Here is a 15,149-nt window from a genome sequence, read left to right on the forward strand (position 1 = left end):
AGGCAATTTCTTGCCAAGAAATTCTTCACAGGAAATTATCAATCTCTGAATAACAGAAAAGTTGTACCTTAATACAAGAGATCGTTCTGGTAAATAGTAAATGCTACGATTCAACGTCTCAGAAGCAGCAAGAGAAGAATTTGAGGAGACCCTTCCTGGGCTTTTACTCAACAACGTGAAACGGCTCCCTCTGGGCAAAAGTGGGCCCTCGGGCTCCCGCAATCACAATGTTACTCTCTGTAGCAGGTCCGATTTGGTCTCTGTTTAACACCTAATATACGTCAGGCACTTTCGTACATATTGTGCTGTTTATTTTCATCCTAAACTAAGCCTGTGTCATGGGGACACTCATTCTGTATTTTACAGATGAAGAATCTGAACCCTGGAAAAGCCACATTTTGCTCAGATTCATGGAGGGGCAGAGCCTGTGCTCATGTCCGTGGGCTCCCCGAACACGGAAGCTGCCCAGCCCCGCCCGGGTCACCAGACTCAAGGACCCCCAGACCAGGATGAGGGCCAGACAGTGAAAGACAAACAGGACACGCAGAGCAGCAACCGATTCAGTCAAGGCTGCCGGTGACACCACGAGAAAGGGGGTGGGGAGCCGGTGTGAAGGAGGCTCAGTTGCTCCAGGGTCAGCTGGGGAGGGCGATGGGGGACTCAAAACAGAGGCGGGGGCTGTGGCTTTGGATCAGCACAGGAGGGAAGGCTGAGGAGGACCAGGGCCACTGCGACCCCAGAGCCACGAGCATCTGGGCGCTTCAGGAAGACCTCGGAGCCCTGGCCCCTGCGAGACCGTCCGACACAGACCCGCATGGTCCCACAGCCGGGGCCGCTAGGGCCGAGGCCACCGCCCGCCCGCCGGGCACTCACCGTGGAAGCAGGAGGGACAGCACTCGCCGTCCACAAACGACGGGTCGGCGCACGTGGCGGGAGGGCAGCTGATCTGGTGGCAAACGGTTTTAAATTTCTGCAAGGAAAAGAGGCATTTATGTCACTCATTTAGGAGCATGAACACTGACCCAGGGCTGGACTGGAAGGGTTGGCAGGAAGGCTGGAGGTCTCTGCCCACAGACCCCGCCGGTTACAGGGACGCGAGTGCATCTCTCGCCGCGCGCACGCTCCTTTCTCCGTCCGCGGAGCCGCGGGCAGGGGGCCTTCCGCGCGCTGCGGGCGGGGGGACGCACAAGGTCGCAGCGGCGTCTGGTGTCCAGGCCCCCAGCAGTGGAGACCAGGTGCCAGGACATAAGGAAACTAAGCATCATGTTGTGTCGTGGGCAGTGACCCCATCCCCAGTGGCTTGTGCCGAACCCGAGGCCCTTGCAGGACCGAGTGGCCTCAAACACAAAGATGTGGGGGACCGGCCAGCCATCGGGTGACACTGGCTGCACCCTCCCCGGCTCTCTGGGCGCAGAACCACGGGGGCACTCGGGCCTCATTGGAGGTGGCCCCCTTCCCCACGCCCCACACGCGGCGCGGGGAACAGAGAGCAGGAAGCCTCCAGCCCGGGACCGCCGCCAGGAGACCACGTGCCCGTCTCACCTTGCAGGTGCACTTGGTGCAGCTGTCCACCACCCAGGTTTCATTCTCCGCAAAGAACCTGCCGTCCTGCAAGCAGGCGGACATGTTCCTGGTCTTGGCGGGTCCTCCAATGAGCTCCCAGAGAAACCGGTTGTCATTTGACTGGAAAGTGGAGGGAAGGAGGTCAGCACAGCCACAGCAGGCTCTGCAGCCATCGCACACGGGCGGATGCAGGACGTGCAGTCGTGAAGGAGCCTCAGGCTGGACCAGGGGGGACGGGGTCCCTCCCACCACCGGCAGCTGAAAACTAAGGTTCAATTCTTGAATTCACCCATTCTTCCAAGTGTGACAGACACGGCTGTGATAGCACAACGGCAAAGGCAAACAGACATAAGCCCTGCTGTCATGGGGGTTACAGACTGCAGGAAACAATGCAAAGTTTAAAAGAAAATCAACTAGTGAAAGTTACACCATTTGTCCCCTGAGCACGTGTGTTGTCACCTCCCTCCTTCTAGGCACCCTGCTCCCGCTAACATCTCTGATCTGGGGATAATGGGCGCTTTGAGAATCACCCAAAAGATATGCGCCCCCCCTCTGGCGCAAAATGGACAGAAACACACCATCCGGATGTTTTTGTGTGATTCAGGGAGCTGGCGAATTTCCTTAATCCCCAACTCCAATGTAGGTAAACTTCTCCAGAAGCTCTTTTCAGCTGAAAGCGAGACGCGTCAGGGGCAAAGGCTCCCCCGCTCCTGTCTCGGCCTCCCTTCTGCAGCCCCTCCCCCGCCGGGACCCCCCGGACGCCACCGGCACCAGCAGGGCTGAGGCTCTGTGTCCTGAAGCAGCCAGTTAGAGGTCACACGCCACGTGCAGCTCGTGGGAAGGTCCTCCACGTTTACGAAGATGCCCGCCCAGCAGGGCCCCCGCCTGCGGGTGACCCTGGTCTCAGCGCCCCCAGCCCTGGAGGCTCCCTGAAGTGGCGAGCGCTGGGCGGGGAGGGTGCTCTCCCCCGCCCGCCCCACTCCTGCCCCCACCCAGCACGTGGTAGGACATCCCAGAAGCCACACTCGTCGTGGGTACTGCCCAGCCAGCACCCTAGCTGGAGCAGAAGTGCCCCATCCAGGGCCCTTGGGTGGAGCAGAGCCTCAGGGGCCTGGGGACCCCTCCCCTCTGTATTCTTTCCCTCGGAGCCGCCCCGGGGCACAAGCTTCCTTCAGCTGAGCTCAGCCTGAGGTCTACATGGCGGGAGGATGGGCCCACGGAGGCTGCTTACTGCCAGCAACCTGCTCTGAGCCCTGAGGCGCGCTTGCTAAGACTTGAGGCACGTGTTCTGCCCCTTGACGAGCTGCGGAGAGGAGACCAATCTGCCTGTTACGGCCTCGAGGCTTCAGGGACGGGCTCCGCTCTGAATGCCATCCTTAGGTGAACGCATCTCCCTCGGGTGCAGGCTTCCTGTTTCCTGGGAGACGAGCCCCCAGGGTTGAAGGACTGAGAGGGAGGCTTGTGGCCGTGAGCACACTTTCCATAAGCACCCCTCCCCCGCCCTCCAGCCACACGTCCGGGACCAGCAGCCTGGTCGTCAGGGAGCCGGGTGGTTACTCCCGGCTAGCAGTGGCTAGTCGGGGGTAGTGGTGGAGAGAGTGCTGGTTAACGGTGGATAGCCGAGGTTACTCGTGGTTAGAGGAGGGTCCCCAGGGCACCCACCACTTTGCGCAGGTTCTCGTGGAGCTGGTTCACGATGACGTGCAGCCCCGACAGCTCCCTGATCAGGCTGCCCAGCTCCTCGCAGGAGTGCTCGCACACCTCCGGGCCCTTGGCCTCGCTCCGGCCCACGTGCTCCATGGAGACTGGGGGGCTCAGGTGCAGCGTCTCCGTGTTCTCGCTGATGGCGTTGGCTTCGGCTGTGGGGAAGACACGGAACGGTGAGCCCGCTGGCCTCTGGCCACAGACTGGCCGGGCCCGCAGGGCGCTACCCAGAGCACTGGAGCTACACGGGCGCCCCAGAGCCCGAGAGCTGGCGGAGGTGTTTCCCGTTGCGGCCCTGCTTGTACCAGAGGCGCTGCTAACCTCGCAGCAACGTGGGGACTGAACCCCAGACACCGCCCATGAGCAGAGCGAGCGGTCAGCTCAGGGATGGAGAGATGCGAAAAGCCAGAGACCTACAGCTGCATCACGCATCGTGCTCAAACTCACTAGAGGCAACAGTTTCCTGTTTTTCTTGTTTTTATATAAATATTTATATCATTTATTATCTAAGATAAGTTCCTTCTTTTTGTCCCCCACCCTAAACCTGTTTCCAGCCCCATATTCTCCATGAATTCCAACAACTCCTTTCACTCCTCATTTATCCCCTTTTTCCATCCCAAATGCCTTTTCATTTGGCTACTGCATGAAGGCAAATTCAGTTCTTTTCTTGCTAAATGAGTCATTTCATCATTTCCCTGCTGGCCTCATGAGACCCCGAGAAAGGCAGAATCCCAACCATGGGCTCAGAGCTCACTACCCCAGAAATAGTACAAGCGCCTGGAAGTCCCTGAACATGGGACACACACGCGGCTATGCCACTAGTTACAAAAGTGATCTGGGCAAGTGCCGAGACGGGTGTCGCCCTCGGGGGAGCCTGGCCAGCTGGGATGTGGCCGGCAAGCCAGCCCCAGCGTCCTCTTTGCAGGGATGCTCAACTGTCTCGTCCGATACGTTCCATTACTGAGTTATGACCTGTCAATGTCATAATTCTGTCAGACAGTCTGTGATCGAGTTTTGTTGTTTGTAAATCCTTGTCGCAACTCACACTGATATCTCAGACTCACCAGACCTAAAACCATATATAACCATGCAGACATAAGCATATTAATCACCACATGTATGTAGAAGACCAAAAATACGGCAGTAATAAAAGTGCCTGGAAGTCCCACGACCGCCTCGTGGAAGATGGGCAGAGCCCTTCCTCAGGACAGGACACCCCATTCGTGGCATGCAGGGCAGGGACCGGGGTGCGGGCCACATCCACTCTCCCCCCCATCGAAGGTCAAGTGCCCCCTTTCCTTCTCTCTGTCACAGAGACGTGCCCACCCCACCGGGTGACCGCTTCCAAGGATGCTAAGCTCTTATCTAGAGACAAGCAAGTCTCCCTCTATCAGGGCCCCCAGGACCATCTTCTCTTTCTCTGTGTCCTGTGGGATGTCAGTTAGTACTGTCTTAGCCTTTTTAGAACTTTTGCTTTTTTATGACCTCAGCTCCCCGCAAAAAATGTCTATGACCTAATCCGAAGGGGCTGATACTGGCATTTCAGCCGGAGCTGGTGGTTTGGGATGGGATGTGGTCCAGAGCTTCAGAGGCTGTGGTGCTCAGGGAGTTTGGAGCTGAGGGTGTGTGACGGGAGGCCTTATAAGGTCCTCTCACTGCACAGGCCACCAAAAGTCACAGTTTCGTTTCTTTCCTTTCCTGAACTCAACTGGCCGACTGTGGAAAGACGCACAGACTGAAAGGTGGGCGGCCTCGGATGGAGAGACCCGGATGATGCCTGCAGTGCCGGCGCTCGGGGCTTCCGGCTCTGAGCCGTCAAGCCAGCCCTCCGGGTGCTCCGGGGGCAAGGGCTGGGTCACCAGCCGCGACTGCGCATTACAGACATCAGATCCTACGCGTCCTCACGCGCGGATCCACACGAGTACAGCTTATGTTTCCTTACAGCTGACACGAAGAAGCTTCTTAATGGAAGTAAGTCGGAAAATGGGATCACGTGGCAGATAAGAGCCTCCTGTGTGGGACGCGGCCTGGGGGCGGGAGGTGCGCTGCTCTGATGCTCACAGGCCACTCCCCCGACAATTAGCGGCCCTCCTGGCACCCCGCTTCTTTATTTGTAAAGTGAGGGAAGTGGGTAAGCCCAACTCAAGGGGTTTTTGAAGATGAAATGACACAATGCATTCAAAAAGCCCCAGCATAGTGACCTTCAAATACCAAATGCTCAAGACAATGTTGACAAATTATGGTTGAATGTAAATTCAAAATGCAATTAACAGACAGCGTGGGATTACCTGTCAATGATGCCAGTGGCGTCCATTTTCATAATAAGGCTGTACCAACAGTTGTGAATAGTATAAAAAACTTCCATAAACCAAATTGGACAAACGTCTCTGGTTTATCTTACTAAGTTGATCTTCCCACATCAGTAGACTGGAATAGTCGCATGTATTTAAAATCATGTTAAAACGCCAGGGGTTTATTTTTTGGTATGTAAAATGGATTCTATTGGATAATTAAAATATATTCATAATTAATCCTTCAAGCAATGTATTGTTTCAGAGGCCAACACATCCCAGCTGACCAGCGAGCTCATTCAAGGCCATGGCAGCACTTGAAACATATTCCAACATGTTTACTTATGTCCCACCGGCCCCTCCCCACACACCAGAGGAGGAACCCATCAGAGGTGGGACATGGGGCACCACACGCAGCCCAGACACCTACCTCCCTGGCTTTGCTGACAACCTTTCTTGCTCAGAAGATCTTCCACAGAGTTTTCAAACACTAAGTAGACGTTCTGCAGCAAACCCTGAAATATGTACAAGGAAAGAAACAGAGATGGATAAACAGCAAATGTTCGACGCCACGTTAAACGATATTTCAAAAATACAGGATGTAACCTTACAGCAGCGAGAACATTTTCGTCTGTGCTTTTGCCCTCAGCAGGTCTGAAATCTCATTAATGGGTTATCTGTGTGTTACTTTGAAGCTTCGTTTGAGGCAAGAGGCAGACAGTGGGGTTGACCCGAGGAGAAGGAAGAGTGTCTTAGAGAAGGGGCGGTGGCCCCCAGAGGGATGGCAAGGGTTGTCTTCTGAACACGCTCAGGGGACAGCGGGGGCCACACTCTCTCCGCAGGGGACTCTGCGGGTGCCTGGTGTTCCCGCACGCGGCCATGGGTCTCGGGAACGTGCACTGTTCCAAGCACAGAACAGACGGTACAGCTATGAGACCAGGCCGTCCTCCCGGTGACAGTGAGGGGCTTGTCCCAGTGGGGCCAGTCGGCCACGTGGGCCTGGAGGTCTTCCTGACAATGGCCAGAGACCACGACCAGCATCTCTAGGCCTTTACTGAAATAACTGAGTCTAATCATACATTTATTTCCAAAGAATACACACACACCTGGAGGAGAATAGTTACTAACCCTCCACTGCAGGTTCTAAACACTTGCATTTAGAGAGATCCTCTTGTAAAAACTATTATAACTGAGGTGAACATGGAACTAACTATTCCCTCATAAATCAATAGCCCCTTCCTTAGAAAACATAGTTTCTCTCCTGTCTTCCTGCCATGTCAGTACTGAACTGGAATCTGGGGCTCTGGGGTTATAGACACATTTGCATGGGGCTGCTTCCTCAATCATCAAATGAGTCTTCACTCAGGAAATCGCTGACCATTTGTGCAGCTGAGAAAGGGCACCTATGCCAGCGTGCTCTGCTCCTTCCTGGTTCAGAAAGCCGTGTGTGCACGTAAGAGCGTCTACGAGTGTGTGTGCAAGCATGTGTATACGTGTATAGTCCGTGCACGTGTACGATTGCATGTGCCGGTGGGTGTGCATGGTGCACGTGGAGTTTGTGTGGGTAGGTGCACGTGTGTCTGCTTCTCCAAGGCCACACCCGACCCCTGCACAAGGCAGCGCACTAAGCGGGGCCCTCGGCGGCGTCCCGCACAACCTACCCGGAAGTGACTCTCTCGGGCGGGGCCCTTGGCCACGTACATCCTGCTCTTCTCCGTCTTCAGCTGCTCGTAAAAGGGCTCGTCCAGCGTGAAGCTGTCCATCAGGTCGCAGCCCACGTAGAGGCTGTAGGTCTCTCCGGTCACCTGCACAGTGATGTTCTTCCAGTGGGAATCAGCCAGGCCCACGTCCTCCAGGGAGATGACGTGCTGGGTGCCGTCCACCCAGTACGTGAGGTCCAGGGTGTCGGCGGGGCCGTTGGACACGATCTCGAACTGCCTGTGTGTGGCGCCTGGGCCCTCCAGCGCCAGCAGGGTGCCCCTGGACTTGCGGTCCTGCTTCAGGCTGGCCGTCAGGAAAAAGCCCTCCTTCCGCCGCATGGCCTCGGCGATCCGCCCCAGGTGCTCCGCGCTCACCGGAGGGATGTAGTCAAAGCGCACAAAGCGGTAGGCGGGCACGCTGGGGTCCGGGCCCCGGAACTGCTTGACCCCGATGGTCTTGCGGTTGATGCTGCTGATTCTGAAGAGGTCAAAGGCGGTGTCCTCGTCCTGGTCGCCGGCTGCCGGGGAGCAGAGCAAGGGGGTCACGGGGAGCAGCAGGCACAGGCACCCTCATCTCGGGGCCCCAAGTCCCCCCTTCCTCGCCTGGGTGCTCGGGCTTTATTCCTCGAAAACCACCGCTACCTCCCCCCTCAGACATCTGCTTCCACAGGACCAGCTCCGCCCTTGACCGTCAGGGGCGCTCTGCTCGGACCAGCTGACCCTTTGCCCAGCAAGCCTTCCTCCAGGACAGATGCAGCGTTCGGGTCATACTCGGTCCCACCTGCTCCCGGACCAGGACCCTGGCCGCCTGCTCTTTCCTGCTCTTCCACCCAGAGCTGAAGCTCGAAGGCGACCTTCTTTCTAGCCTCTGATTGCCCAGAAAGGCATCCCGCGGGGAAGTGCACCTCCAGTCTTGCCACTGGCGCATCATTAGAAAGCAGTTACATTTCATGTCGCTTTCTTAGATCAGCTGACTTGAGCTTGTCATGTGGGAATCCCTTATTTTGTAGAAAGACGTGCTCCCACTCAGGGCTCACCCTGCGGGGGAGCATCTGAGAGATGATGAGCCGTAAGGCCACAAATGAATGGTTTTAAGTCACCGTCTAAACTACTGGAAAGAGTTGTTGTCAGACCTCCCCAAATCCTAACACTTTAAGTCATTCACAATAATTTTCTGAACAGAAAGTTTAAACAGAGAAAAACTTTTCATCTAATACTTGGCAAATTAAAGCATTATAATACACAGTGTTGCTGATAGAAGTGTCATTTTACTACCTGCAATAGAGCTATTTGCCCATATCTCAAAAATCCTTAAAATAATTAAAACCTTTGACTCAGCAATTTTACGTTGGGAAGCTATCCTAAATATATAACCACAAACTCTAGGATATATGTATCCACAGCAGTATTCCATGAGGCATCATTTATACTAGTGTAGATGGGATGTGTAAAGTAAACGGGAATTGACCTAAAAATACTGGGCGTTACCTTCTAATGGAATATGATACAGTCGTGAAAAATCATGTTGTAAGAAAAGAAACACATGGAAAAATATTTTTGATACATTTTTAAGAGCAGAAAAAAAAGTGGGAAGGAAATAAGTTATAAAACACCAAAAAGTTTAGTATGCTGTGAATATCACATATGAAAAAAGGCAAAAAGTGCCCCAGCCAAAGACTGCATCTCCAGGTCAGACGGTCTCTTTCTCTACCACCTGGATTTTCCAAAAATAAATGATTTCCTGGTGTATGGACTCAAAGGTAATTGGGGAATTCATCTTAAACTAAGTTAAGGAGGTTCCATCCGGGCCTCCACTTTGCCCATCCCTCCTCCCACAGGCGAGGCTGTTGCTCTGGGAGCCCAGGTCACTGGGCGGGGGGGGGGGGGGGGGGGGGAGGGTCCACACTCACCCCAAGCACCGTACCAGGGCCATACGGCCAGCAGCAGCAGCGGCCACAGCATCCTGCCTCTGCCGGGCTGAACCCCTGCGAATAAATCAGACCCGTTACTTCTGAATACATGACCTCAACGTCTAGTGTAGACTGGGATTTTTACTCATATGACCATTTAAAAAGAATTTGTGTAGGAAAATCAGAACTGCCCACATGGATTTGTGGGCAGTTAAAGCTAGATAGGAAAATGTGCTTTTCAAATGGATTCTTCTAACTGTAGCTGGTATTCCCTGGTCTAGCATTTGCTGACAAGCACTATGCTAATGACGTCCTAAGTATTCATATTATTTAACCCTCATAATGACCTAGGAGGCGACAACTATTATTATCGTCTCCCTTTTACTGACGGGTAAGTGGAGTTCAGAGAAGTTAAGTGCTTGCCCAGAGCAGTGATGCTACTGAAGGGTGTAGCCAGGATGTAAACCCAGGAAGTTTGAATTCAGAAAATGTCAGCTTGGGGAAAATGACCTGTGAAGACATTTTGTGTAAATAGCCAAGAAAAAAGCTGCACATGACTTAATTAATAGAATAAATATTAACTGTATATGCGTTAGAAGTAAACTTAGTCTGGTGGATCATAATTACAAAAACAAAAACAGCCTTCTACTGAGTAATCACTTTTACTTTGCTCTTCTGTTTTCCTGAGGCCTGTTTTTCCATTCTTGAGGATTCTCAGTTGGCAGGCTCAGCAGACACTGGCCTAGAAGTCAGAGACTGGCCGGGAGCCCATCCACCGTTAACCCCTGCTCAGCCTCCTGGTCTCCGTGCTGAGCAGCGCACGGTCCCAACGCCCCTCCAGCGATACACTGCGTCCCGCTGAGGCCAAGCCAAGCTGAGACCCTCACCCCTCCCTGTTTAGGGCTTCAAATATCCTGAGCTTCTCAGTGACGAAGAAATCCAAGGAGTCCCCTCTACAGAAGGATTTGGAAACCTAGAACTACCCATTCCCCCCAAGATGGGGACCATCCCCTGGGCAAGTGGGGTCCATGCAGGACCCTCAGGTTTCCCCCTGGGATCCAGACACTTGCTTTCAGTCTGCCCACAGCAAGTCCAGAATTTCGCTGAGTTCCACCTGCACATCGAGGAGCCAGCTGTGTGCCCAGGCAAGCCCCCGCCGGGCCAGGCTCAGGGCTGCCTTGTCAGGCACCCTCTGTGCAACCTGGGGAAACTTACTTACCCTCTCTGGTCTCAGTCTCCTCTCCTGTAGAATGAAGAATGGGCATTTAAATTTTCTACTCATGGGGTTATTGTGAGAGAATAAATCAAGCAAGTTAGTGTCTGTAAAGGCTTAGGTAGCCCAGCAAGCACAGGGCGCATGGCTGTTCATTGGAATGCGCTGTCCCATGACCACCCAGTGCAGTAGGAGTGAGGGTGTTGATAGGACTCCAGAGGGCTGAGTTACACGAGTGAAGCCTCGTAAGGGACTTGGACTAGCACTTGGCACTCAGTGAACACTACGCAAGTGTTTCAGAGTAAACGGTGGGCAGGCACGTCTGCAAAGCTCAGGTCTTTTCCCCATTCAGCCTCACGTGCACCTCTGTCCCCTGCAGACAGCAGTGACCACTGCCTCTGGCAATGACAAGCTCCATCCAAAATGTAAATTTCCAAACTCTGGAGGCTCAGCTTCCTATCAAGGGAGTATGCTGAACTCTGTTGCTAACAAAATCAAATCCTCTGACTCTAAAGCAGAAGTATCAGCCCTCTGCCATCTTTCCCATCTTATCTCAGGGGATCGCGACAGCAGAAAAGAACGCAGCAGGGTCGGAGTCACGGGTATGGCTGGTACAGCCTTATCAAGTCCTGTGTTCTTAGAAGGCAACACGTATGATATCCTACGACACACGCCATAGGGACGGGGACACACGCTCCCATACCCTACGCCTCACCTCACACATTTACTGCTTATTTAAGGTCATATTTTTTTTCCAAAGGAAAGGTTTCCAAAGCCTTCTGCAACAGAATACCATTAGAACTTGTAAAGATCTTTTAAAATTCTTTTTATATCAACAATCAAAGCAAACATAACTTCACTGAGAAACACTCCTTCCCTCGGCCGAGAGCGCTGTGATTTCCCCAAAGGAGCCCAACTCGGATTGACAGAAGTAACGCTATTTCCCCTCTGCCTTTTCATCTGCAAATTATTCCCCAGACTTTCAAGAACAGCTGGAGTCCACGGGCAGCCGGAACACTCTGCACAGGCTCACTAAATACTATTCATTAAGAACGTTCAAAAGCACTTGTCAGCTGTGAAAAATGTTTAGAATTTGTCTCTATAACCTCTCCGCTTGTTTTTCACGTGCTCAGGAACAATTTTTTCTAGTTTCTTTCTCATGGCCACACCTTGATAATAAACTTTATGTGGAAATGTCTTATTTTGTAGCTGAAAACAGAAGCATCTGCCCAAGTTTCCAGGCAGGTACATTCACGAAAGTAACAAGAATCCTCAGGTGATGCGAAAGCCCAGGAAGGTCACAGCATTATCCCCGCAAATAAAGTGCTGAAAATGAGTTTACTCGCCTCAGTTCTCCAACTGGGCGGCACAAATACAAGGTGAAGACGTATTTGTTGGTACCAATAGGCACGCCCCCTCCTTACTTTAAACCTCTTCTGCACTTTCTCCTTCTCCCCTCTTAGAATCAGAAAGAGCCTTTTCTGAAAATTAAACTACAATGAAATGTTTTGGTAAATTTAAAAAAAGCTCTTACCTGGTATGTGGAAAACCTGCAGGGATGACTCCTCTCGGAGTTGGGAATGGGGTCCAGGAGGTATGAGGGTCAGGGAGGAGACCCAGCCCCACTCAGCAGAGGAGCTGGGCTCAGAGCTCGGTACCCGCCGGGCAGCAGGCGCTCCTTATATGCGCTGGGTCCTGTGTGGGGCTGTCAGTCAGACACACGCGGAAGCAAGCTGAACTCACTCCTTCGGAGAAATGACATAATTCCTCCTCTGATCTCGCATTTGCTGGAGTACCGGGCACCGGTCTGGTCCAGCCTCCCCCCAACCCCGTCGCCCCACCCCTGCTCCGACCCGCAGCTGGGGGACCACAGAGGAGAAGCCAGATGAGTGAGGGGAAGACTGACTTTTCCTGTCTTCTCTCAGGAAATAAAATGCTATAAATAAAACCAGCAAGATTGGCTGGAACTCCCCTTTTTGCTTAGGAGAAAGAATGCAAGCTGTAGGCTTCAGATCTGGTTCACATTACCCAAAGTGAGAATGGTCTTTCTAAACCAAATAAGTAACAATCAATAAAACGCAAAAGGGTAAGTGGGTGGAAATGATCAGTCCACCTACTGATGAAGTTATACGGGCCAATTCATTTATCACGTGCGGAAAGTACGATATTTAATCTAAAAGGAAGTCAACACATCACCTAGATGACAGAGAAACAGGATGGGGAATTATTTTCATCCAAATTCTACTTCATGAGCTCAGCCCAGACCCCATAGGATGGCCTCTCCCTGGGGACGCCCAGTGTGCGGCCAAGAACCTCTGGCACAGACTTTCCCCGCGGCATGAACAAGCCGTAGTCAGCTTCCAAGGCTCGCTTACCAGGACAGCCCGATGAGCGGGTCGTGCAAGAGGAAGCCTCGAGAAGTAAGAATAGCAACAGCCAGACTCCCTGCCACTTCCCAGAGCTCACACATCCCCTGAGGCCAGGCTGCGCCCTGGACGGAGGCAGGAGATGGATGGGAGAGGGGGCGGATGAGGGGCAGGTGGATGGAGGGAGGAGGCGAGGCATCCCCAAGACCAGGCTGGACCGCAGACAGAAGAGGAGGTGTGGTCGGCTGCATGGGCTGACGACCCCCGAGGTACCGGGCAGCGGTGTGGTCAGCAGCCGACAGGTCAAGTCTCAGCTAAAGGGTGTTAGAGGGAGTTTGCTCTAAGCCACCTTGGAATCTGATGGGGGTAACGTTGCTGAGGAACCTGCATCCTCTACACCTGGGTCCCTGCCAGGTGGGGGCCACGAGGGACAGCAGGTGCACACAGAGCCAGTCACACTGCCAGGGTGTCCCTGGGGGTTTGGAGGATGGAGTGGGACAGGGAGAGGGCTTGTCACCGAACAGAACAATGACCTTGGCCCCCTGTTTGCATTTGCTGAAAGCCTTTGTTTATGGTGACTGTATATTTATTACCGGGTACACAATATCAATTTCTGAGCTACAGAGGAAGAAGAAACTTGACTCAAAGAATATATAGTATATGTCTTGTTCAAGGTAAGATATCTTGCTTTTGGTCAACTAATTGGTGACACAGTCATCATTTAAATTAAAAAAGCTGGACTCTATGTAACTCAGTTGATGTTGTCTCAGACTCCAAAGAAGAATGTATAACCCCGTTTCCCTTAAAGCCTTTTCAGTGGAGCTTGTTGATATGCTAGTTGACCTGACTTTGCTGACAGGTTGGCTTTTCCTTTGTCCAGAAAACGGTGGTTAAACCCTCATGCCCCACCTGCCAGCAGACAGAGCTGTCAGTGTCTTTCTTTATCTACCCACCCGTCTGACGGCCACTCACCCAACGAGCTTGAAGACAGGAAGTCCTGCTGTGCTGAGCATCTCAGGAGCACACGGGGTGAGGAAGGGTCTCACCACCTTCGCAGCTGAGGAGAACAGACCACAAGCAGCACCAGGTCAGAGGAGCGCTTGGCCAGAGGGATCACCTTGCTGGGGCTCCAGAGAAGAGGTTTCTTCCAAAGGGGAAGCTGGACTTGGCAGTTCCGCTGCACAGGGGGCATTGGAGGCTGGAGCAGGTCCTGGGCGGCCACCACGGGACAGAGGGACATGTGACCACGAACCACAAGGCAAGGTCGGTCACAGCAGGCAAACGGGAATTCTGAAGAGTTAACAGACACTTGAGCAGAATATCAGTTTTCGGGGATGAGGAAAGTGTGTGCATCTAACAGAAGAGGGGAAAGAAGGGCCAAAGCAGCCTGGGTCACATCCCCCAGTGCGTGGCCACCTGGAGCCTGTGACCTGACACTGTTTGGAGACACGGTCTCTGCAGGTGAGGTTGTACTGGAGGAGGGTGACCTACGTCCAGTGACTGGTGTCCTTATAACAAGAAGGTCATTGGGATACAGGACACCATGTGAGGACAGAAGCAGAGATGGGAGGGATGAGGCCACAAGCCAAGGAACCTGAGGATCACGCAGCCCCAGAAGCAGTAGGACCTCCCCAGAGCCTCCGGAGGGAGCACAGGCCTGCCTGCACCTGGACCTCAGATGTCCAGCCTCCAGATGGTGAGAGAATTCGCCAGTGTTGTTTCAAGCCGCCCAGTTTGTGGCACTTTGTTACAGCAGCCCCAGGAGACCAACGCAGAGGCACTGCCAGGTTCCAGAAACTCATTTTCACAGTCATTGTGGGAGGCCCGGGTGGAGTGGAGTGGGGCAAGCTACCTCAGGACTGCAGGACCAGCTACCGACTGGGCCAGGGACCGTCCCCGGCTGGGGGTGGGCTCAGCCTGGCTATGACTCTGAGTCTGATTGGGAATCAGGGGCTCTGGGATGAGGAGGACAGATGGGGGTCCAGGCAGGTTCCTGCAACGGGATCCAACATCACCCTGTTTAGGGCATCCTACACAGAGGGTGGGGTATGGGGTGCAGCTCTCACCCCAGGTGCCTAGGCTGGGCTGTGTTCCCACAGAAGTGCCCAGTGCATGTATAATTCCCCCCTTCCAGCCCCACCGGGCAGGTGCCCAGTTCCAGACACTGGACTTTAGATGGACGTGGTCCCTGGGGCAGGAGGGGGAAGGACGGGCGGGATGGAGAGGGGACCAGAGCAAATGCCTAGGGGGCCACGCCACTGACTCCAGAAGCCTGGAGAAGCCTCTGGAAAAGGTGTCTTCGTGTCTCTGGAGCAAAATTAGAATTTACGTACCAAGGAAACAGGGTGAGATTCCCGCTCATTCCTGGCAGCTCCCTGTTTGTCAGCGACTTCCAGTCACAA

At 53.5% G+C, this 15,149-nt stretch overlaps 1 protein-coding gene across 3 annotated transcripts in view; it reads right to left on the reverse strand.

Annotated features, from left to right (window-relative positions):
- Positions 1-12,118, reverse strand: part of THBS2 (thrombospondin 2) — a 28,404-nt gene extending 16,286 nt beyond the window's left edge. The window contains exons 1-7 of one of the 3 annotated variants that reach the window (XM_082669040.1): positions 11,916-12,118; positions 9,169-9,243; positions 7,220-7,776; positions 5,989-6,073; positions 3,226-3,422; positions 1,543-1,683; positions 874-970 (exon numbers count right to left, since the gene is read on the reverse strand). In XM_082669040.1, coding sequence (XP_082525166.1) covers positions 874-970; positions 1,543-1,683; positions 3,226-3,422; positions 5,989-6,073; positions 7,220-7,776; positions 9,169-9,220 — 1,129 coding nt within the window. In that variant the 5' untranslated portion in view covers positions 9,221-9,243; positions 11,916-12,118. Of the gene's footprint in view, positions 1-873; positions 971-1,542; positions 1,684-3,225; positions 3,423-5,988; positions 6,074-7,219; positions 7,777-9,168; positions 9,244-10,387; positions 10,444-11,915 lie in introns of those variants that run through there. The other 2 variants (XM_082669038.1, XM_082669039.1) reach the window with 2 other exon arrangements.
- Between the last annotated feature and the right edge of the window lie 3,031 nt (positions 12,119-15,149).

The sequence above is a fragment of the Grampus griseus genome (genome assembly GCF_964374135.1).
Source record: "Grampus griseus genome assembly, chromosome: 13".
Lineage (NCBI taxonomy): Eukaryota > Metazoa > Chordata > Mammalia > Artiodactyla > Delphinidae > Grampus > Grampus griseus.